The sequence below is a fragment of the Gambusia affinis genome, linkage group LG10, assembly GCF_019740435.1.
Source record: "Gambusia affinis linkage group LG10, SWU_Gaff_1.0, whole genome shotgun sequence".
NCBI lineage: Eukaryota > Metazoa > Chordata > Actinopteri > Cyprinodontiformes > Poeciliidae > Gambusia > Gambusia affinis.
The window spans coordinates 22770007-22795145 of record NC_057877.1 but is presented as its reverse complement, the minus strand read 5'-3'; the positions used below and the strand labels follow the sequence as shown (position 1 = coordinate 22795145).

General features: G+C 35.2%; 3 protein-coding genes across 4 annotated transcripts in view; all 3 read right to left on the bottom strand.

The window, feature by feature from the left end:
- LOC122839125 (cAMP-specific 3',5'-cyclic phosphodiesterase 4C-like) overlaps positions 1–6519 on the bottom strand; it is a 116319-nt gene extending 109800 nt beyond the window's left edge. For both annotated transcript variants that reach the window (XM_044130461.1, XM_044130464.1), the window contains exon 1: positions 6313–6519. The gene's annotated coding sequence lies outside the window, so the exon portion shown is untranslated. The remainder of the gene's footprint in view (positions 1–6312) is intronic.
- A 1751-nt stretch (positions 6520–8270) lies between these two features.
- LOC122839123 (cell wall integrity and stress response component 2-like) lies at positions 8271–14679 on the bottom strand. The gene is made up of 4 exons (XM_044130459.1): positions 14535–14679; positions 13102–13446; positions 11849–12003; positions 8271–9591 (listed from the first exon to the last, which is right to left on the bottom strand). Exons 1-4 carry the CDS (start codon positions 14593–14595, stop codon positions 9547–9549), a joined length of 606 nt encoding a protein of 201 aa, XP_043986394.1. The 5' UTR covers positions 14596–14679; the 3' UTR covers positions 8271–9546.
- Positions 14680–15233: 554 nt separating this feature from the next.
- On the bottom strand, positions 15234–23849 carry mpv17l2 (MPV17 mitochondrial inner membrane protein like 2). The gene is made up of 6 exons (XM_044130458.1): positions 23616–23849; positions 22263–22483; positions 20871–21032; positions 20440–20516; positions 17706–17834; positions 15234–16193 (listed from the first exon to the last, which is right to left on the bottom strand). Exons 2-6 carry the CDS (start codon positions 22450–22452, stop codon positions 16107–16109), a joined length of 645 nt encoding a protein of 214 aa, XP_043986393.1. The 5' UTR covers positions 22453–22483; positions 23616–23849; the 3' UTR covers positions 15234–16106.
- Positions 23850–25139: the final 1290 nt, after the last annotated feature.

The window sequence follows — 25139 nt, the reverse complement described above, 5'->3', positions numbered from 1 at the left end:
GTTTTTTAATTTCAGGAGGTTCTGCAGCAGAGTCAACCAAAACTTCAGACACTAACAAGTCTCTAATTAAGGTAGATACAGCAGGCAGGTAAACTATTCAATTCAGTTCAATTATAAAGCAGATTAAAATATAAACTTTACAGGAAAACCAAAAGGCTGTTGTCGTGATGTTGTTTCTCCAAGCTCCTGGTTAGAGTTTCAAAACAACGATCACGTTGAATTTTATAGCAATGTGAAAGCAACCGCAATGGTTAACCCATATTATGCATATCCATTCGCCTCAACATCAAGCAACCACCAACCAACAAGGAAATCATTTAAAACTGCAGATAAAATAAAGAAAGTGGACCTTTTCGGATCTTCCAGTAAGCCTGTTTCAGTAGACTCCCATATCCATTTCTGCTCAATCAGTTTGCCATATAATGAGTTTTAAAGACAGACTGGAGGAGCGTGTTCCTATAGAGCACTTAACCTTTTCAGGGTTTAGTCACATTACAGCCACCAGCTGTATTTTACTGGGATTTTATGGGACAAACCAACACAAGAACACAATGTTGTGCATAAATATGAATTGGAAGGAAAATGATACGTTGCTTTTAAAGTTTCAGGCGAGAGTTATATCTATTTGTGTCTCTAGGCTGATAGGTTTTAGTCTCCAATTTTTATTTGTGAAACATTTTGAAACCCATGTAGCCTTTTTTTCTTCTGCTTCACAATAGCGTACAGTTTTGCCTAAAGGTGCAATGCAATACATTGAGGTTTGTGGCTGTAAATGTAAAAATGGCTGTGAATACTTTGAGTCTGTTCTTCCCAAACCGAGGATCTTCACGCTGAAGGCTAACAGACCATTCAGCCCGCAGTGCGAAACATGTTTCTGTTTAGTTTCATGCAAAACAAAACTGCAATATTTCAAATTAGTCATGGCTAAAAATGCAAATGTTTATGTTATGTTAAATATCTAAAAAGCCTGCAGCGAAAAGCAATTAATCAATTAATCACAAGATGAATTAAAATGAACATAATTTCTATTCTGATGGTTTCATAATCCATTTTGTTTATGGTTTCGGTTGTAAGTAGTTTGTATTTGTGTTTAATTTATTGTTTCTGGTTGTGTTTTTATTTTGGACATTTAAAGTGTCTTCCAGTTCCAGTGTTATTTGTTCTTTACAAGATTAAAGTCTACTCTACTTTAATTTTGTCAATATATTACTTGAACTTTGCCTCAAAACAACATAATTGTTTATCGCATAATTAATGGGACAATTTATTATTCAGTAAAATTAGTTGTCATGTCAGGCCTTTGTATATCTCTATCAAATAAGCAGATACAGTGTAACCAAAATAAAGAGTTGCTTTTCCAACACTTATTACAAAACCTGTTACAGGTTTAAGGATAGGATCACAATTAAAAAATAAAACACATATGACATGTAAGCACCAGATGGAAATGGTTCCATAACGGCAGTAAACATCAGATCTGGTGATGCGTCTTTATCGCATGCAGCGGGAAACAGATTCAGCTCAGTCCAGCTCTTAGACTGTTTTTACTAAAACTGTTTCAGTGAACGTTGGTGTCTTTCCTGGTAACAGAGCAGACAAGCAGCTGGGTGTAAAAAAAAACATCACATTTATTTTAATTCATTAATTTTCTGGCCACATATCTACCTAAAAATGAAGCTACATGCTTGATTAAGACAACATAAAGTGTGAGGCCTCTCTCCAACTTGTAACCACATCCTGTAGTGAGGGTGTATGTGTGCATATTTGAGTCTATACATATAACTTAAAGCTGGGCAAGGTCTGACAATAGGGCTGGGCAATAAATCAATAACAATATGATAGACGTGATCAATATCAATAGATGATACATCAGACAGAATATTCAATACTTTCACTGAAGTCCAATGGAAAATCACACAGCATTCAACTCACAACCTGGTGGCTTCTACTAACTCTCTCACTCTTTGGTTACCTAGCAACTCACTCACTCTTTGGTTACCTAGCAACTCACTCACTCTTTGGTTACCTAGCAACTCACTCACTCTTTGGTTACCCAGCAAAAACCTATTGAGTAACTGGCGCAGCTGCAGTTTAAGATTTCTCCACTGTGCCTCATAACTGCTTAAAAATAATAATAAAAAACAACAACAACATTGTGGATAAAATAGAAACGGTCAGATCACCAGTTTGCTAGTTTTTCAGATGTTTTAAAAAAACAAATCAATAATTATTGATATCGACTAATATGAAACGTTTGTATTCTGATACGTTTTTCAGTCATATCGTCATATGTGGCAGTTGACGTTGTTGTTTTTCTCTCTTAAGAGTAACACATTTAACTCAATTTAACAAGTTAAGTTAAACTGAGTTAAATGTGAAGCTTAAGTTAGCAACTCTGTGAATTTTGTGCCAAAGGACAGCAGTAAGCAAACGGGTTCTGCTAAAGCTTCAAACCAAATCATTCGCTAATTACCTCTTTGGCTCTGATCATGCCCCCAAATTAAAGCTGTTTTATCTGTGCTAACTGTTGCATTTAAATGAATGGACACAATCCTGACTCAGGTTGATAAGAAAACATCGTCATATGTGGCAGTTGACGTTGTTGTTTTTCTCTTTTCATATCTTTTCATATCTCATAACGTGGCTGTTTTATGTGCGGTTTAGGGAAAACCCTCCACAAGGCACATCAAAGTTGGTAATAATTAACCTCTCTGAGGTGAAGCGCCCCTGCCGGATTGTCCAATCAGCCACCGTATGGGGTGAAATCTCAAGGCGTCTTTGATGCCATCTTTAAGGTGACGCACAACTGATAGCTGATGTGCTTGTTAAAAACCTCTGATAAGAACTACACAGACATACTGCTGCACCAGAAACACACTGCAGAGAAAAAACCGTGACTCACTTGCTCTTTACATCCACAACGGCCATTCACGTAAGCCTCCATGAATCATTACAGTTAATATAGATATGGCAGCTGGGGGTTAGAGCAAAGTATGAAACATAAAACCGGCCAGAAGGGTCCAACGTCTGGCCTTCATTCAGAAAATTTGCTGCTTCTTTATGACTTGCTGTATTCAAGAATGACAACTGATAGCCTAATAGTTCACTTTTTTACACAAATATTCAAAGATGTCATGAAATGATTGTTGAATTGACCAAAGTTAAGCGTTAAACTATAAATAATATCAGAGTTTTACGTCTAAACTCCCAGAAAATGACCATATAACCAGCTTTCTATCTGTACAAATACACATACAAAAAACAACCTCAAGTAACCTTCAGAGCTGCAATTATAATAAACTCCAAATTTTACTCAGAACTCTATTTCCTCTGGCAACCTTACAATAAGATCTTTCTCTTTTCTTATTTAATCAAAGCCTAGTCATCGTCTCTACAGTAAATCCATTGGAAGTGACAAGACAAATACCCGTTTTTCCCTGACATATTATCAGTGAGTCATGCATGACAGACAAAAGGCAAACTGAGGCATGCCTCTGCACACGTTTGCATCTCAAACAGATCTCAAATGCTGACGATTGAACGGAGCGGGAATGGGAATCGGGCTCAGCGCTGGAGCAGAGCGCCATCTACTGGAGGAGCAAAGGGATGATGGGACAGTCAGCCCTGTTTACGTTTGTCAAACTGATGACACTGAGAATTTTTTAAGTTTCCCACGGCTTAAAAACAGGTCAGACTGAGGAAACCGCTTGGGGCTGTTTGAAAAGTTACGTCCCTCCTCTGTGAGTGTAGAAGAAGAAAATCCCTCAAAGACAGCGTCTAAAGCTCCAACTGATGATGGATGAAGGAGACGTTTTCACAGGTAAATCCAAAAATAATGGAATAAAAAACCACAAAACGTACAGAAAAAATAGTAATCAATAATCTACAGATTTCTTTGTTCTTGCATAAGTGAGCAAGAAACATAAACAGAGACACAACACAACTGATAAACGTGAAGATGACATCAGTTCAACGTTTTTCTGAACAAAGCAGAAAGAAAAGGCAGAACGTTTGTCTTTGTCGAGCAGAGAAGATGTTCTTTGTCTCTGGCAGGGGTCACGGAAACGAAGTGAAGGAAGCAGATATGGAGGAAGGAAGGAGATAAAGGGAGGAAAGGAGGATGGGTAAATATTTTGGGGAAACACATTCCATGTTGGTTTACTGAGAACCCGAAGAGTCCAACAGGGATTACTGCAGTGAGTAACTCGGAAACAATGCAACTGTGGCTGCAGCAATGTCTTCTTTGTAAACATCTTGAAGATTATTCGACAAAAAATTAGACAGAAATGAGTACTGAGAAACTACGATGTTGAATCCATACTGGAAAACATGCAACTTTCAGATGAGGATTTTGTTTTATAGGAGTTTCTAAAACAAACTGAATTGAATGACAGTGACCGCAAAACAAAAATTGCTTATGATGTTTGCTATTTACATATCTCTGGGAATGACATTGGTAGGAATGATAACAAAGTATAATAATAGCATATTTATTTGCATTTTGTATAATCATTAACTATTTGTATTCACAAAAAAATGGGTGTTTATGTTTTTAAGATCAAATATTTACTGCTGCAAATAGTATCTTTTGCACACAAGGCAGCCATAACGAGTTTTGAGATTGAGATTAACAGAACCTACAAATTTCAATTTTAAATTCTGACTTCTAAGGATCTTTTTCTTAATGTTTCCCTTTTAAAACTTCTAAAACTTCCATGTGGAATTAAAATTCAAAATTGCCTGCTTGGGATTCAAATTCAGTTCAAGGTTTCCCCCAGAAAACTTGCTAAGAACAGTGGTTAAGACGACAGGCCAGTCATTCATCCAGCGGCCTGTCGTGGTCTTGAGTTACAAAATCTTTAAAGTTGACAGGAAATTTGAAAATATCACTTGATAATTATGTATTCTTGAAAGTTTGGAAGATTAACATCTGATCATCAACTACAAAGTCTGAAAAAAAGCAAACAATTTAAAAGACTGAAATAAATAAGCAAAGCTTAGCCTGGTGGGGACGCAAGTAAAGCCTGGTGGCCTGCCAGGCTTGTAATACACTGGGGGAAAACCTGCTCTTCTAATTCAGAAATACTTTCTGGATCTGAAAGGACATTAAATACGATATATATATATATATATACATATATATATATATATGATGAGGGATTCCTGCAGAGTAAATATGCTGATTGACTGAACTAGCCACAGTCACCTCATGCTTACTCCAGATGAGAGATTACATTATAATCCAATGACGCCACATGCATAATTTTTAATACACCGCTTCAACAAAGTTAGTACTTTAATCAAAAACATGGCATCGTTAATAAATATGATTACATACATATTAAGTATTCTATATAAAAATGTAAAATACATGTAAAGTTATTTTCTTTCATCATTTCGGTTATGACAACTGTTTGTTTAAAAACTTAATTTATCAATTTTTTTAACATTACTAGTTAAAATCCCACACTTAATTGAACTATTTGGTATTATAATCAAACTGGAGGGAATTTATCTGATTAAATCTGTTTATGTAACTGAAATGATCATAGGAAGCAAATCTGTTTATTTTATAATAAAATATAAATATGCCATTGTTGTGAATTAGGGCCAGTAAGAGTAAACCAAAGTGAATTAATTCAATACATCCGTTAGTCAGTCATTCACACTTGTATATACACACATACAGCTCTAGAAAAAACTAAGAGACCACTTAAAATGATCCGTTTCTATGATTTTACTTTTTACAGGTATATGTTTGAGTAAAATGAACATTGTTCTTTTATTCTACGAAATTCCAAGCAAAAAGTTTGTATTTATTTGCAGAAAATGAGAAATTGTTAACATAATGAAAACGATGCAGTTCTTCAGAGCTCAAATAATGCAAAGAAAACAAGTTCATATTCATTTAGAAACAACAACATTAATGTTTTAACTCAGGAAGAGTTCAGAAATCAACATTTAGTGGAATAAACAGGAAGTTTTCAATGGGGTTCAGTGCAGTGGACTCTATATTTATATATTATGTGAGTGTTGGTATGGTGTTGAGGTAACCGCTGCTTTAATAACTTTAAATGGACGCCTCATGATGAACAACAACAACCGAACTACATTATAACTTCAACCTTACAATACGTGGAACCTGGCAACTCTAAGCAAGAAGCTGCATTTTTGTTTTATATTTTTTAAACATTTGCACTGAACAAAACGGTGGCAGGGAAGAAGCGGAGCTTCCTATCTGAGCGCATCTTCCGTCCCATCATCTCTGCTGTTAAAGTGGAGGAAAGTTTCATCGAGCAGTTTTTCACTCACCGCGGCGGCGGAGGAGTTTCTCCCTCTGGAAGAGCTGGTTGCTCTGAAGGTGACTGTCACGTTACACTGCTGCACTTATCGTCGCGTCCCATTTTATTGCTGTAGTTAAAAGTTGGTAACTTTAGACTTCAAACTCTGCAGCTTGCCACCCGGGCTGCGTGCCCGGTGCCGTCACTGTGACGTCGGCCGCATGGTCACGTGACAAGAAGCTTGTGGCACGTAAACAATTTTACTACGCCGAGCACGAGGTCTGCTCTGCGGCTCTCTCTCTGTCCATTGTTACTTTGCTCCGCCTTAAAGACACGTTTACTCGTCAGATTAAACTTACCTTTTGGAAATAAATACATTTTGCTAGTCCTAAACATGCTTTTCATTAAGTTCGCATTTATATATTAGTTTTATTTCCAGAAACAAACATGGAGAAGCAGCATTCTATGCAAAGAAAATGTCTACAAAACTCCTTTAAATCTAGACTAAACCTACCTTAGAGTTTAGAGTTGTTTTTAAACCATAATAAATGGAATATTGACCAACATATTTGATGTGTGTTGATGATTTTAGCGATGAAACTTCATAAATTGTAATGTCTGTTTTTGGTTTTCACAACTGTTGTTTATATGATGTTTGGGTTTTATGTGTTCATGCTGTAAATCATTTACAACTGCTGTGTTGCTGAAATGTGCTAAACAAATAAACTTGATTACTTATCTGATGTAATGCTAAATGTCATTTTCATTAGCTGCAAGCAGAATCATAATTAACAGAAGAAAATACCTAAATATTTGCCTGTGATAAATCTGTATGAATACAAGTCACTAAAATAAGTGAATTTTCAATAATGTTCTAATGTATTTAACATGCCTGTGTGGGACATTTTAAGTGTATTTTATTCTAATAACTATGGTTTATGTCAAATAAAACTAATACTTAATGTTTCATAAAACCCATATGAAGGGATTTTTAATATGGGCACTTAAACACTCAACTTTTTTCTTCTTTTTAAAAAAAACTCACTATAAACAGATGCAAGGAAGAAAAACGTTTATTTTTTAGATGCATATGTTGGAAGCAAACTCAAATTCCTTGTTTGTAAGGATAAATTTGGCAAACCAGCATATAATTCTGAAATGCAGCATTAGTTTTAATCTAAATAGTCTTGTTTCTTTGGATAGTTATAATGAAAACAATTTGTAAAACATTTTTGTTATTGTAATTGTGTAGTTTTACTTCTATTTCTTGAGGATGACAGCAGTTGAAAATAGCTTTCTGTTTAATCGCTGGCATATTGACAGAAATTATTAATCTGCACTGTCTGGAAAAAAGCAATTTCTTTTCTTGCAAAGTAAAATGTGGAAAGTCTGGCATACATTTGTATTCTGCCACTTTTACTCTAATACATGTAGAAATCCATCGTGAACTACTGAAGTAAATTAATCTCATAAAAAGATAAATCCAAAACAAAATGTTCTCCCTCTATGTTACACAGAAGTGCTTTAATCATTATAATAATAATCTTCTATCTGCTCTATAGTCAGATCTGAAAATATTTTTTTATTCATGATTTCTTTTACTTGATACATGAACTATTTATATTTATTATTGAATAAATTAAGTAAAAATTGAAATGAAGTATTTTAGAGGTCATAGTCCCACGATATCCACACAATCAGTTGATTAGTCTTCAACCCTCTCAGTGACAAACAAAGCCGCAGCCTTATAAGCTGAACCAGTGTGACCACAGCTACCAGTAACTTCACTTTCTTCCTTTTTGGGTAATCCTGCAGTCAGCAAGCTTTACCTCTGGTTGCAGAGTTATCTATGCAGGGAAACTTGATATGTTAACGTATGGGTGGGGGTTGTCAGGGTAAAACAAAAGGCTGCTGCTGTCGGGTGGCTCCTCTGGTATGTTTACATACCTACTAACCTCAAATGCACAAAGATGATGCAGGGATCATTCATTTATTTAACAGCTGCAATTTATTAAAACCCCTGATTCACATCAAGTCATTACTACAGCAGCAACATACTGCAGTATGCCAGTAATAAAATAATGTTAACAGACATTAAATGGGATTTATTTAGAGGTGTAAAATAAAGACAGAAGCCATCTGGGTTTGAGAGCAAAGCCATTAGGATCTGAGGTAATAAAAAGCCTTTACAAGTTTTCTATTAAATATTCTTGGTTATTTGGAAAGTGCAGTAACTATAAACTATACTTTTGATTGCATATAATGTGATATTAACTTCCAAAACACTCATGCATCGTATCGTAGATTAATAATTAGATGTTTTTTTATTGCATGGAAGAACAGGCCTTGATTTGTACCAATCAGAAAAAACTGAAAACATCTTTATTCTTTCAGTCATGATAACTGGAGTAGCACTATTTTTACCTTTAAATTCTCTAAAGACACATTGCAGAATTCACTATTTATGCAGGTATAATACAATACCTTGCAAAATTATTTATATTTCTTGAACATTTTACTTTCTGCTACATTGCAACCACAAATTTCAATGTTTTTATTGGGATTTTATGTGATGGACAAAAAGTAGCACAGAGCAGAAAAAGGAATGGGGAAAAAAAGAAATTCTTGCAAAGTAAAATGTGGAAAGTCTGGCAAACATTTGTATTCTGCCACTTTTACTCTAATACCTGTAGAAATCCACTGTGAACTACTGAAGTAATCTAATTAGTAAATATTATAGATAATAAATTATTAGTGACATTTGGTGGTGGCTGCATCTTGATGTGGGAATGTTTGTCTTCAGCAGACACAGGGAAACTGATCAGAGTTGATATGACCAAAGAGGGATGGAGATAAATGGAAATCCTAGAAGAAAACCAATGAGAGGCCATAATAAAATATTTTTCCCCAGAAGGCTTTTATGCATTTAGATTACATTATTCTACATGTTCCAGGCCTGTAGAGCTGAAGATCTTAAGGATTCATTTCACCGTTTTTATTTTTTTAGGCTAATTCTCTTCTCAAAAGAACGAAAAGCAGAGCGAGGTAAGAGTTATTTGATTAAAAGCCCCCGCCTGAATCTATTGAATTACCAGCAGTAACCAAGTCAAAGTTAATCTACAAATATTTCATTAGCCTTGACAAAAGTGCAATTTACGATTATATATTTAAACTTAGAGTCCCTTCTGACTGTTGTTGACAGGATTGGTGTTGTTTTACAGCCCAGAAACAATTGTTGATGAGTTGTCCAGTGAAGAGTCTTCTGTCATTTTGTGTACTGAGCGAAGGGAGAGGCTTCGTTCACTTTACCCTGGAGAAAAAACAAAAGAAGTTCAAACAATCCGTCTTTATCATCAGAGCTTCCTGCTGTAACATGCTTTAATATTATGGATTTTTTTTACAACTTGCTCTAACAGATCATCAGTAGAGCAGGTGTTTAAATTAGCTAAACAATCACCGCTGTTAGCTTAGCTTAGCTAACAGCAGCGGTAGCTAATGTACCACAGCGATCACTTATTGATAATCGCAAAAATAAACATCAAGCCTAGAAATATAAAACCAATACGCTTCCGTATAAAACTGTTCTGTTCTTTGTGTGGGTGGGTGTTTTTTGCTGGCGAATCCGGACACGTTGTGGCGTTGTTGTCGGTTGCTATGGCAACGAATCTGCGTGTACGGCAGCCGACACGGAGACCTGGGGGGGAGGGGGGTTCCTGTTCCTTTATTTCTGATTTTTTTGAGAAGAGTATAAATAATTTCCAGCATGACATTTAATAATAAAACATAAATAAAAAATTTATTTTTTCTAGTATGCCTTTTATTAAATTTCCTTTTGGGATTAATAAAGTATATTTGCATTTAAACGAACTGAATTTGCATTATTTTCCTTCAAGAGTATAAACATGCATTAACATTGGTGTATGAAAACTTCCCAGCTATAAAGGATATAATTTATCACACGTTTTAACATGTTAGTCCTTTTTCCTCCTTCTGTTGTTTTCAAAGGTGCACTCTGTTCTAGTCCAGATCAACATCCTGACAAGGTTTTACTGCAGCTACATTCATGGAACAATAAAGACTTACAAAACACACTCTTTAAAAGACAAACTGGTGAAATCCATCACTACATATTTTCCATTTTAGCTTGATTGAATAAATGTAATTATTCTGCACTATTTTAGGTTGTGACATGCAGTGGTATTTAACTGGGGCTGAAGTAATGAGTCTAATTTCATCATCATGGAGAGAGAAACCCCCTGCTTGATCCTGCATCTGAAATAACATGTGATGCTGACAGAGTCTGTCCAGGATGCTGACGGAGTCTGAATAGCTGCTGACAAACTGATGGGAGGTTGATAAGTTCTGTTTAGAAAAGAAGAAAGCTCCGTCATCAAAGGTTCACCACACTTAATGACGAGATATTTTCACACAAGCAGAAAGTTGCCCTTAGACTTTCTGTTTGCGGAAAGAAAGAGTTGAAAACCAGTGAGCTCACTACTGCGGGGAAGAAACAGAAAAAGAAACACGACCGCTGAAGTTTAAAATGCTTTCAAAAGACGCGGAAAACAATATATCAGAAATTATCTTTTTTTCCTCTCGTCAGTCAATTTTGTAAAACTCAAGTGTTTTGTCGTCTTTACTTTTAACAATTTGGCCATTATTGGCTAACACTGCAAAAACACAAAATCTTAGCAAGTATTTTTGTTTAGTTTCAAGTGCAAATATCTTAATACACTTAAAATAAGATAAAAATAACACACAGGTTACTGTTTGTCAAGATATAGGAGATTATTTCAAGTCAGTAATTCTTGAATAATGATTTCAAAAAAGCATTTTCCACAGACAGATTTTTTACACTTACACCATGGGAAAGAATATCTTGTTTTGAAATAATCTGCAAGTGGAAGTTGTTATTTTTAATCAATATTAAATAACTATTTACTGAAAACAAGCCTCAATATGTCACTGAAAGTAAGCTAGTTTTGTTTTATGTTAAGTGTAATAACTCAGTGAGCTTTGCAGTGTCAACACTGTAAAAACATGTAATTGGTATAATGCAACCAGTTTTAGGTGCTTGTATAATTACACATGTGAACACTGCAAAAACACAAAGTCTTATATCAAAATATGTCTAGTTTTAGCTAGAATATCTTAGCACATTTGAAATAAGACAAGTAACTTTTCAGCATGATATAGTAACTTGTTTTAAGTAAATATCTACTTAATATTTAGTTTAGAAAGTGTTATTTCCACTGGCAGGTTATTGTACTTATAAGAAGACATGTTTCCCATGTTATACGTAAAATAATCTGCCAGCAGACCTGGTACGTTTTCATTAATATTATGGAATTATTAACTCAAAACAAGCTCTACATCTTGCAGAAAAGTTACTTATAAGTTAGTTTTGTCTTATTTAATGCGTACTGAGATATTTGCACTAGACTCTAGATCAAACATACTTGGTAAGAGTTTGTGTTTTTGCAGTGCAAAGCTGTATATTCTGCTTTACTGGAAAACATAAGTTAAAATCTATTTTAAAGCTTTAACCAAAACAGTTTAGTGCTCACCATGGGAACGTCTTCGAGCCTCTCGAAGTCTGATCTCGATGATCTGACACATTTCACTATCAAAACCACCAGTAAGAGGCCAAAGACAATTGAGAAGATGCAGATGACGGTCACCAGGCCAGGATTTTCCACCAAGTTGTAATTTTCCTTGTTGCCTGAAAGATATAAGGTCAATAACACAAAGAAAAACTGTAATTAATAGGTTATTAAGAGTGTGTAAAACCTAAATTTGGGATTTCTGAATATTTTAGAATCTGTACCAAAGACCAAGTTGCACCAGTTAAGTAAAAAATGTCAATAAATTAGGTGAAAAGGGGGATGGGGGAAAAAAACTGTTTGCTTTGCCAAGCATAGTTTTGCCAACTCTGGTGGTTTAATGCTCTGCAGCTGCTTTTAGCTCATCTATTTGTAGCTTTGGAGGTCAAATAGGTAAAGACACTTAGACATATTGTAAATCTTTTGTGGGTGGATTGCAAAACTCTGTAGTTGGTTGGAAACCAACATCTATGTTGCTGTGTATTTTCTGTTGGGTTTCTGTACTGTTTCCATTGCCATTTGCTTTGGTTAAAATTATTTTATAGCTGATTTAATTTTAGAGGTGACCTATTATGCTTCCTTGAACAGGTTAGAATAAGTTTGTGGGTTATACAAAACATGTTCATTGCCTGTTTTACACAAAATCATTCTAAGATAATGAGATTTTAGTTTGGTCAGTTCTACCCATTTGAGCTCCTTCCAGATTGAGCCGTTTTAGGGCGTTTTGTCACTTTAAATCCAAATGTGCTGCTTCTGGCCTTTGAAAAGCGTAAGTTGAGCCTCCTGCACAACCAACAAGAATATAGTAAGCGGTTTCTAAAAGGTGAGTCAACAACAAAACACTTGTTTCCAGCAGCCATTGTGCAGCGCATACAGCAGTAAAACCAGCTGATCAAACATGCTGAACTCTGCTTAGGTTGCTAGGTAACGGGCTGGGCTTCCTTGGGGTTGCGAGGTGAGGTGGAGTGCCTGTTAATTTGTGGTGTTACATTCAGGAAGTTTTTGAAACAGGTCATTTTAAAGACTCCAAAAAACATTAACCAATTGCTAAAAACTGGCTGCGTGTTTGTTTATTTTTAAAGCACTTGGGCTGTTTTTAGAAGCAGTAGAAACCCAAATGGAAGTACAAGAATGTGTAAAACATGAATTTTGTATAATATCTCCTCTTTAAAAGCACTGTAATTCAGAATAAATCTGAGTCCACACAGTAATCTGACCTGAACTGGTTTTGTTTCCCGATGTACCAGCTGTGACATTCAGAGACGTTAGAGCGACCGTCTGGTCCTGAGTGACGTTTTGATTGGACGTTTGGGTGATCGTTGTGATCGTTGTGTTCAGGGGAGCGCTGCTCGGGCCGGTCTTCTCTGCCGTGGCAGTCTGTGGTGAAGCTGAAGTAAGATTGGTGATCATCTGTGTCGTCGTTTGAAGCTGGGGTGTGACGGTTGATGTTTTCACTGTGGATGACGTTGCTAAGGAAGCACTCGTAGTCGTCACATGGGAAGCACTCGTAGTCGTCACATGGGAAGCACTCGTAGTCGTCATAGCAGAGGAAACTGCGCTCCCTGCAAAAGGTAAACAAAAGAAAACAATGTGATTACGTACTTATTTATCAGGTTGAGCTTTTAGGGCTGAGAGCATAAGACATTTCAATCATTAAAAAATATATTTCCTGTTCACTTTAAAATGACTGCAGGTTCATCCAGAGCGCCTGAGCTCTTAACTTGTTTATACAAGATGATTGTTTCCAATGTCAGGCTGTACGCCCCTCCTGTATTTTTAAAGTGAACATCCTACGGTTTTTGGTTAGCTAAATTAATTTGACATGTTCTAAAACTTCAGATCCGTTTCTGTGTCGACTTATTTGATGAACAGACAAGTTGAAAACATTTAAATACCTTAATAAAGTAAAAGTCACTCATTTCAGAAAGTAAAAGTGATGTTACATAGATTCATTTGACAGCAAAAATATTTCAAGCCCCTTTTTATCTTGTTATTATGGCTTTCAGATCATGGAAAGCCATAACAAGATAATAATAATAAAATAGATAATAATAGTAAAATAATAATAAAATAATTATGCAATCTAATCTTTGCTCAGCCAATCCGCGATAAGGAAAATGATTGGCTGCTTTGACTGGTTTTGATGAAATGCAAATTTCACAAAATGTCAACAAGTGGTAAAGATTTCGTAATACATTTTTTGAAAAACATTATATTTGTAAACCATATAAAGTACTCTGAGGTAGGATTCTTCCTCATTGACTGACATACTTTCCAATTCCGTGGGTTCTATAATTTCATTTACTGAGTTGTGTCTTATTGAGAAACAGCAGGCTCTTCATTACAGACAGCGTTAACTAGATATGACTGCCGCCAACCTCATGTTTACTTTTGTTTACACACTATAAATGTAAATCTAATCTATCACTTACAGTTTGAAATGGGTAAACTTTGATAAATGTTGGTTAAATATCTGAAAACGGCACCTTCCTGTTAGAGAAACACCCTGCACCACAACCACCTCAAGTAAGCTTTCAAAACTTCCCTCTTCCTGTTTGCATAAATTTGCATCTTGAACGGGACTTAAGAATAAAATTCAGCTCTCAGCACATTAAACTTGTGAATTTAGCAGACAGGAAGGTTTACTCACCGCGGCAGGCTGTCGCTGTGAGCAGGGAAAGCAGGACAGTGAGGTGCATCGCTGCCGGCATGTTGAGAGAGGAAGCGTCTGCCGCTCCGTCATATCAGCGACATTCAAACACAAACCCACAGGCTCGCATCCTTGACAGCAGGATGTGCTCAACAGGAGCTCTGTGAACGTGAGCTGGCGCATATCAGATGCTGCGGGCCGATCAAATATTTGAACAAAGTGGAGTTTGTTTGCGTTGCTGCTGGCAGCTTCTCACTCCTGAGCAGCTTTCCACTGATTAAAGGGACTTTCTTTACGTTTTTTTTTTAACTTTCTGTCTCTTCTCGTTTCAGGTTTTACTTCCAGCGTGGATTTCTGTTTGTTTCTGAGTTCTGATTGCTAATCACACATCACCTGTTAATTTCCTGATCTGCTGAAGTTTATTTCTTACATTGCAGCAGTTTTAGTTTGGGAACCGATGAGTTGATAATAAACAAATAAATAAAATAAATAAATAAATAAAATCATGTTTTCTAGAGAAAACATGAACATTTCTGAGTCTAACTTATGAGTTTTGGAAAGTTTCTGAATTTAAAAATAAAATTTCTTGACTTTTCAAACTCAAGAATTAGATTATAAATTTATACTTTCATGTTCAGATACTCCAGTCATATAAAAATACCACTAAGAGCAAAAAATATTGGTTAGAAACAAAATAAATTTAGGGAAAAAAGTTTTTAATTATTCATGTTTAATTCAGCTGTAATGTCATGTAATAAATATTTTCTCCAGATTCATACACCACTGATTATCATTCAATTTCAAGACAAAAACATAACAAAAACAAAAACAAAAAAAAGAAAATCTGTAATTTCTTTACAGACTTCTGTCTTTAACCAATTATCTACATCATTTAGAAGAGTACAAATGTACAAATAAGAAAAACTACAAATATTTAATTGATCAAATTAATCTAAAAAACCCTAATTGATAAATTAATTGGTGGAAACATTTTGTTCCACACATCAAACTGAATATGTATGTAATAAATATTCAGTTCAACAGGATTCAAGTTTATATTTACAGTCTACAGTTCTGTGTAATATTGGATTTAACTATGATCATCTCAAGCATCATTCAACAGGAATCATAAAGGATAAACAGTCAGCAGAGATTATTTGGCACAATAATGTCGAGAACTGGACTGCATGTTAAGGCAACGGTTCTCATGGTGAATCTGGGTTAAAAACAGTTTGGAATCTCATAAGGTAACATTTTAAACAACATAGAAAAAGAGCGGTACCGCGTCAGCTTATAGCTTCAGTCGAGACAAAACGCCTCAACAATCACAACGTCTGGAAACAGGAATATCTGCGGTGAGGGCAGTGAAGCTGCTGTCGTCCCTGAATGCTCCTACGGGAGGTCACCTCTTTCACACACACACAAATAAAAACAGGGAGAACATTTTAAAATATGCAGCTCCTCACAGATGAATGCCTTCTTACAGTGTTCTTCAAGAGGAGGAGTTAGGGTCTGAAAATATAATTAAAATGTTCTCTTGCGTTTAATTAACGTCACAGATAATGAAGAGCTCTAAGCTTTTTCCTCCGGAGGTTTAGAAGATGTCAGATCTTCCTGCTGTGAATCCTCAGATGTCAGGTCAACCTGCCGGCTCTCATCCTGCCAACAACACAAAAAGCAACAGACTTAAAAACATAAGTAAATAAAAGTGAGCGAGTGAACAGCATAGATAAAAAATACTGAATTATTATGTCATGAAAGCTAATTCTATTTCTGTTTTCAAAACAGATATTAATATCCTGAGAGAGAGCAAGACTTTCGGCAGATAACAGAAAGGCTAAACCTGTTATATTGCTCTGTTTTATTTTTATAAGCGTTTAACTTGCAGTTAAAGAATTTAATCACAAGAATTTGTGGTATTTATGCACATAAATCCCTGAAAAACAGAGCACTATAATTGTATTTAATTATAGTGCATAAATACCAAATCCCCCAGTAAAAAAAATCATTATTTTTACTCTAATAATTCTTATTATCTAAAGTATTCAGCAGTGTTTGGAATAATTATCTGAAGATACTCAACACTGAATCCGAATTCAGTTCATTAAGTTGATGGGCTTTAATGGAATATTTATTTATTATTTAGTTGACTATTTTGTATAAAACTCATCTTCATATTTATTTATTTTTTACCAGGGTTGTTAGCAAAGGAGATAATTCATTTTTCAATGGAAATTAAATAATTTTTCTGCATTTGACCCCTATAATAAAGCTCTCAGCATTGTATTTTTGCATTAATGTTCTGATTTTACATGTTATGTTTGTCTTACATAAACAATCACTGCTGGTTAAAAATAAAAAAGGACACAAACCAGTTAATCAGAACAAGATATTTATGTAGTTAAAGGTTTTTCTTTATTCATGTCAGGGCTGATTACTATGGCTATCTCACAACATAAGCATTTCATATCAGCAGATATGAAAAAATTATTGATTTTTAAATATCTGACATACAGCCAAACTGTTGAAACCTAAAACTGCTGCTGAGCAAGTTACTCAACAGGTTGTTGCCAGGCAACTAAAAGTTACTCCACAGACTGTTGCTAGGTAACCAAGGAGCGTGGCAGTTAGTCTTTCTTCTGCTTGCATCTCCCAGAATGCTTTGCAGTTCTGGATCAGAGAGTTATTTATTGATATTCATGTGCCTATTGCGAAATATATCGATATTAATTTATTGCTCAACCCCAATTTGTGTTTAATTCTGCTTGGATTTTTTTTATATATATATAAAAGTTTTCATAAATGCTTTTCTAATTTTTTAATATCTGTAGTTTCGGTTTTTAATTGTTTGTGTTTTGCCATCAGTTTTGGCCAGAGCTCTCCTGAAAAAGAGATGTTTAAACTCAGTGAGACATAACTGAATAAATAAAAGTTACACACATAGAATAATTTTAAAAAGAAATGCTGAAAGACTCTCGAACATCCAAGAACTATTAATTGAAATAATTTTAAAAGATTTTTAAAAAACTAACTAAATTTCTCTTTGGGATCAAGAAAGCATTTTTGAATTTGAATTAAAATAATGTCCTAATCTGACAAAAAAAAGATTTCAGGAAAATTTGAAACTTTCACATGGTACTGTAAAAAAAATTTTTTTTTAAATTCACTCACTCTGTGTTTAAGATATGAGAGGTAGGTGTCCCATCCTAATGTGATAAAATTAATGTACACAACACGAAACTTGGCTGACAGAAAGTAAAAGTTGATCGTCTGCGCAGCGGGCCAAACACACCAGTCAATCTGCCGGAAAAAAACAGAGAACAAAACCAACCGATTAGCAGAGCAAACAACATTAACGAGACAAAAGGAGGGAAAAAAGCAAGGCACAGTAAAAACAATGCAGCTCTGGTTGTTTTTTTAATTAGATGCTGTTTGTAGATGAACAACCAGGACTTCTTTACATGGACCCAAACTGCAACTAATAAAAATGCTTCCAAGCATAACAATAACCAGATAGTTTAAATATTTTATGCTAAATTTTAGACTCTTTTAAGAATTACTTCTTTATTGTATCTGTTCATAAACCTAAAATTATACAGCACTTTTTTTTGTAGTTTTGCGTAAACTTTTTGAAAAAAAATATTAATAAAAGCTCCACAGTAGCAACAGAGTAATTAGATGTTGATTTTTGTTCTTAAAAGGCGAGGACTGCTGCCGTCGTCACAGAGGGGCAGCAGCTGCAGAGATAAACGTGAAAAACTGGGAATTAAAACGTCTGCATGTTCAGTAACTGGAACATTTTTACATTAACGAGGTTTCCACTTCCATTTTCTTTTGCTCTGAGGAGATGATGCTACATATTTTACCCTAAACTTTTACATTTTATTGATTACAACCACAACTTATTGTACATAATGTTTTAGACCAGACCATTACTATGAAGCTGGTCAACGTTTTACTTCTTAAAAAATATTTTAAGAGTGACAGATATCTGCTTTTAGCTACCCTGAATCAACATTTTGCAGAAACATCTTTGGCTCCAATTACAGCTGCAACTCTTCATCAGATTTAGTTCCAGACTTTGACTAGACTCTCCTAACTCTTGAATAATATGGTTTGACTTCAACAGTTAGATTTTTTGCACTGGTTCCATGTTTAGGGCATTTTGAAGTCATTTAACCAGAACAACTTCTTGGTTCTTCTTTGTAGCATGTTGCATTGGATTTTGTATCGGAGTGAAGGGGGCTAAAAATAAACACACACCACACTTTTCAGATTTAAAACAAGGAAATTATGCATCCACTTCCAAAATGTGTATTATTCTGCAACTGCCACATAAAATCCCAATAAAATCTGTTGAACAACGTGACGAAACGTGAGAAAGTTCTGGGGGGGAGGGTGTGAATACTTTTCCAAGGTCTTCGAAATCCACATTTTATATTTTTACTGTATCAAAGCAGATGATCGTTGGCAAAAAGTTCTGATCAAACTGATAAACCTCAACAGATATATGCAGTTTTATTGTCCTGACATCAATTGTGTGACTTAGCAAAGATTTCCCAGATATGACGAGTTGCCATGGTGATCCTCTGGGAACCTTAAAGTTGTTCCAGAGAAAGAGGTCAACTAGAGGTCGACCACAGTTGATTAGTATTGTTTCCTTTCTGAAGCTTGTTTCCAGCATGGAAAACTACTCCTGCTTCTTCAGAATTACAGCCAGAGGAAACGTCGTTGTTTCCCAGCTGCAGATTTCCAGAATGTTGCTTCATATGTCTGTATTTATTCATTTATTCCCCTTTGGACTCCAAAACATTCAGGATGTGATGAGAAACTATTAGCTGAAAGTCACTTAACATAACTGAGAAATTTATTTTGGTTTTTATCAGATATAGAGGAGAAATTAGCTTTAAACATTATTAGATAAAGCAAAAAGGGAGGGAAAAAAAACAAAAAACTACATATTCCATCATTCCTACTTTTTAAACTTATGTTCTCCTGATCAAGAGCAAAGAGAACAAAAATTTTATATATTTTATACAACATAAAATTCACAGAGTGAACTTCTTTTGTTAGTTAAGAGTCAGAAGTTTGTGATGTGTAAGTAATCTCTGCTCTGTGATCTCGGCCACTGCGGCTCTCACAAAACCAAAAAGGAAATGTTTCTGATTATGGATGCAAGATCTCAGAAACATATTGTTCTCACGCAAAGCTAGCATAAAATATATACAACAGACCAAGGTTATTACAGCTAACTAAAGCCAACAAAATAAATAAAAGTGATAAAGGTGAAAAAGTATAACTAAATGGAACAGTATTGTGTGTTTATAAAACTAACATACTGAAATTATAGAAATAAAATCCTTTGTTTTTGTGTTTATGAATCTATTTATTAGCCATTCGAACTGACTTTTGTTGTTTTTTTTCCACCCACACGAGCAATTTACATCAGATGTCGGCAAATTACGGCACTCCGCACTCTTGTGCTGTCGCCATTTGTGCCGACAACAAAAGTTGGGATAAAACACTAGAAACAGTTGGTTGTTTAACAGTAATTAAATCCATTTTTCGAAAATGTCACAACAAAATAAAGATAAACTAAAACAAAACCCCTAAAACTATAACCCTTCAACAGACATTTAAAAGCTTTATGCTACCTATAGTTCTGCATTTCCATTTTAATAGAAAAGGCTAATATTCTACTTTTCATTTGTATTGGAGGATTAATTTCTTAAATCTGAAAATAGAAACACATTTTTGCTTTATATGTTAGCCTTCATGATAAAACACTTTACTCTGCGTTACGCTCTCTCTTGGTGAGTTTTATTTTGTAGCAACAGGGTTAAAAGTGACTCTTCGAATGGAAAAAGTTGCTGACCCTGTCTGAGACACTTCCAGATGAACTTGCCTTATAAAATTCCCAGAACTTTCCTCTAAACTCCGCCCATCCGTCCGATAAAGAGCGTCCCTGCAGCAGATCCATACCTGTGCAAAACCAGACATGCGTCAGCCACAACGGTCATTAAAATCAACATCAGATAAGGTCCAAAACACGAGTAATGAACTTTAATAAACACGAATGAAAACGTCAGTAAGATCCAAAACTATTTATCACAAATGTCCTTTGAACTCCATTTAACTCATCTGACCCACAACTTTACATACAACCTTTGACTCAGAGCAGGATTTCTTAGAAGCATGCGTCATTATGAAAACATTTCTTTGCTCACACCTAATCTAGTCTTAAGGAATGTGTGTGTGTGTGTGTGTGCGTGTGTATGCACAGCGGGTGGAGAAAACATCCCGCTCACTGCCAGTAAACACTCCTCCTAGTCCTACCTATGAAATACCACATTCCCAGCGTCGGGGAGGCGATCAGCTGGTCCACCAGAACCTTCTGGCTCAGCGTCTTCAGGGCTTTGCCCACATAAACTCTATCCAGCCAGATGTACCAGTAGTGCAGCACTGGGCCCATGGAGCAACCAACCACAAACATTCTGCCTTCAGGGGGATAAAGTGATGGAAAACACGAGCAAAAGAACCACTATGAGTCACTGAACAGGTTTAAACACATAACAGTTTATTCTCTTACATTTGAGCTAAACTATGTGCAGAAAAGGAGGATTATTTTTAAATGCGTGCAGCATTTCAGCTCTGACGTTTTGAAAATATTAAAGGATTTCACTCTTATTATGAACTTGAGCATTAATGGTCTTAAATAGCTTCTGTAATCTTTTTTGTTTTGTTATCAGGAGCAGGATTATTGAATAACCTTCTTTAAAGCAGCAATGTGGAGAAAATAGTGACATCTAGTGGCGAGGTTGAAAACTTGAATTTTCTTGTTTGTTGTTTTATTAATCTGGGCAACTTTAAAGTTGTAATACTTTACCAGAGCTCTTTGTGTGCAGCTCTGAATACATTTTTGGTTCTCAAAGTGTGGATCAGAACCCCACTTTGGGTCATGAAAATCTAAATGTTGGGTCCTGAGAAGTGGAGAAAAGTCGAGAAGTACCAAATAATCAACCAGACAGTTAAGTTTTTTTCTTGATCTCTAGCTCAAATGTTGAAAAATCAGAATTATTTTTACTACTTAGTGGGGCAGCGGCTAGAAATTGTTTTAGTAATAAATTATTTTGGGAAAAATTATTTTCCCAATTAAGCACGTTATGCAAAATTATAATTTAACCACTTAAGCTTATTTTGTACAATACTGAAAATATGTAAAAACTACAGGCAAATTATTTTTTCTAAATAAGAAAACAAACATTTTATTGCCTAAAATAAAATAACACAGCATCCCTTTAGCATAAGCTTGGTCATTTGCAGGTGCAGCGAAGGCTAAATACTTAAATAAGTCCTTTTTGTTTCACTTAACATCAAAACATGTTGACTATTTTTTTTCAATTAACCAATTAATAACTGGATAGCAAAAGGTGCTTAATTGGAGAACTTTATAGAATTTGAACCAGCTGAAAATGTAACAAATGTAAAAGATTTTCGATTCCAATTGAACCGAGTCCACGCACAACAATTTATTAAAAATTTAAAACATTAGCTAGAAAGCTTAATGTTGGCAACAGTTTATTTACAGTGGACAAACCAAAACATATTTCATTTTAAAAACTATATAAATGAGTCAAAGATAACCTTAACACTGCCATGGCTTAGATTAGAGATTATTCTAGGCATCTTATAGCGAAGCCCCATGCAGTCCTTCTGCCCGACCCTCACCTGTCCTCCTCCAGTCCCGCACTCGACCCGGCTCCCTGCGGTTTTCCCGAGTCTGCTGCAGGATGTCTCCCAGCGACAGCATGAGCCCTCCGCTCAGCGTGTTGGTGAGCAGCAGGTACCGGCCCTGGAACAGAGGCCTCCAGGAGAACCGAATCCGGACCAGAAACTCTTTACCCGCCCGGGAAAGCATTACGTTCAGAATGCAGAGACAATGCTCTCATCTGTCAAAGAAAACAAGGGAATAATGTTTGCTTTGTGTGTGGTTTCAGACAACTTGAGAGCAATCTGACAGTCGCTTAACATTTTATAAATAGTCAGGATAAATAACAGATTACAGCCCAACATCTAACCCCAACACAGGGGTGTCCAAAGATTGGCCCCTGTTTTTTTGTGTTTTGAATCTTTAACAGATTCCATACAAATTTAGTTTATTGTTGATCTGGTACAACAAAAAAATAGCAATTAAAAAAAAAAATCACAATAAACTATTTTTGTTTCTTTAATGTAATGTAAACTACTGCACCACCATTAGTTTAAATTTTCCCGTTTTGACCCCCGGTGTAAACAGTTTGGATACCACTTTCCTAACATTTCTGGGAGATTATGAACTGGAAACCAGTAAGAAAAATGTATTCCCACAGCCTGTAAACAGAAGCTCAGGAGCTGACTGAGCTTATCCAACACTTACACAATCAGTAGCAATTGATGCTGCTACTGCTTTTAAAACCTGGATTATTCTGAATTAAGAGAAAGTTTTATGAATATAAAACGGATTAGGCTGGAGAGAAATATTCATAATAAATTAGGTAATAGATTTTTAACATTGATAGCCTACATGCTTTGCAAAAACATGAGCCGAGTTGGGGCTGGACGATAAGGCTGAAAAATTTATCACGACATAAGCGTTTCATGTCAGTTGATATCGATAATTATTGATTAGTCTTTTGATTTAAGTATCTGAAATACAACCAAACTGGTGGCGTGACCTTTCCTGTTTTATCCAGTTTTCACTCTACATTGTCGTTTTTTATTTTTCAGCAGATTTTAGATTTAGAAATGGAGCCAAAGAAAGACCGTCAGTTAAATATTCATTTAGTTAAGAGTCGAATGCTTCGTGTTTCAAAGTTCACGCAGACAGACTCAGGTGCTGCTTCTCTAGTAAAACATTAGCTTCCGCCTTTCTATGGGATTTTAAGGTAGAATTAATCACACATTTGTTCCAAACACGGTTACAATAGGTATTAATATGAACTGCTAAATATACATGTTGTCCCACCTGGGACAATTTAATCAGAAACATAAGTGGCAGCTGCTGAATGTCACATGTAACAAACCAAAGGAGCAGGAGCAAACCTGAGCCGGTGTTCTATAGCTTTTCGTTCCCCCACAGATTTGTATTTCCGCTCACTCCACTCTAACTAACCAGACATAATTACAATTCAAACAGTCTGAATATATCAAATAAACAAGAAGAATATACCAACAGTACAGCTAACTACATAAAATTAAACGGTTCCGGCCGGGAAAAGAACGCATGCGCAGAAAAGAGATTTGCACGAGTGAAGAAAAAGTTAAAGCGCCACCTTCTGGTAAGGAGGATAATCGACTATATAACATAATATTACACCATAACCAGAATAGATCCTTGGCTATTTATTAAAATTTACTAGAAGCCATATTAAAGAAATATGTAAAGTGTTTCTTCAGAGTATTAATTGTTTCAATAGTTAATAAGTAAAATATTTTCATACATTTGTATAGAGTGATAGTTTATTTTACATCATCACACAGAATCATGAGTAAACTCCACTTCTCCACTTCTGCATTTATTTATTTATTTATTTATTTATTCATTTATTTTTTTTTTTTAACAAGCAGATGGGAAGCAGGCAAGACACCGAGGGAAGCTCTGGATCTGGGAACACAGACATGAGTGCAGCTTAGAGCAGAATAAAAATGCAAAACAAATACTAGATAATTTGATTTGAATGAACTGCAGTTCATTCATTGAATTTAAGGAATGAACTGAATATGAATAGCAAAGACTGAGAAATCCTTAAATAAAAAGAAATACAAGCCCAAACTCCCAAAGTTCATAAGATTATCTAAAGAGTTAGGGACTCTCTTTCCCCAAAAGTTACGCCATGAATTCAAACCTTGTTGATGGATTTCTTTAATCATTTATTTTGAATAGATATACCTTAATTATTGCTTTTTCATTAGAAAAAAAGCAAAAAGCAATAGTTCTTTTGAGTGTTATACCTCTGTTCTGACCAGGAACAAAGGTTTAACAGAACTGACGGATCTGTTAGTTCCGGCGCTATGGTAACCTACCACCTACAACTACCACAGCGCCACCTGCAGACCGCTGCTGAAAAATGCAACTAAAAGATGTTTAATTTGCTAATGAGTTTACCATCTTTTTAATACATCTAAAATATAAATATGATTGTATTTTTTAAATTATACATTTGATAAAATTGTAAAAATAGAAAAAAAATAGTCAAAGTGAACATTTAAAAAATGACTGATGTTTGTAAGTACAATTAAACCAGTTCCTCCTCTCATGTTCTCCCATTACGGAATTAAAAAATTAAAACCAGTTAAAAATCATTAGGTGAGTTGTATGATAGAAATTCTACACAAAGTTTAACTTATTGAATAATAATTGGCTTTATATATCATAATTAAATGCTGTTTCAGAGGAAGAAAGAAGTATCTGTCAAACTCACCAAATTAACTTTTCTGCAATTAGGTTTAAGGATTTTTTTATTATTCCACGGGCTGAGATTTATATTCAGCTCTTTCCGGTGTTCCTTTGGTATTGATTTTCCTGCAGTGATATTTCTCACAGTGAAAATCATAAAGTCGGTGTCT

Excerpts from the sequence above, each read along its gene's own strand:
- LOC122839123 (XM_044130459.1), bottom strand. The coding sequence starts at position 14,595 with ATGCCGGCAGCGATGCACCTCACTGTCCTGCTTTCCCTGCTCACAGCG. Across the intron at positions 13,447-14,534 it reads CACAGCGACAGCCTGCCGCG|GGAGCGCAGTTTCCTCTGCT; the intron begins GTGAGTAAACCT and ends TACCTTTTGCAG. Across the intron at positions 9,592-11,848 it reads GGCTCGAAGACGTTCCCATG|GGTAAAGTGAACGAAGCCTC; the intron begins GTGAGCACTAAA and ends TTTTTTCTCCAG.
- mpv17l2 (XM_044130458.1), bottom strand. The coding sequence starts at position 22,452 with ATGCTTTCCCGGGCGGGTAAAGAGTTTCTGGTCCGGATTCGGTTCTCC. Across the intron at positions 17,835-20,439 it reads AGTTCTGGGAATTTTATAAG|ATTGACTGGTGTGTTTGGCC; the intron begins GCAAGTTCATCT and ends TTTTTCCGGCAG. Across the intron at positions 16,194-17,705 it reads TCTCATATCTTAAACACAGA|GATGAGAGCCGGCAGGTTGA; the intron begins GTGAGTGAATTT and ends TGTTGTTGGCAG.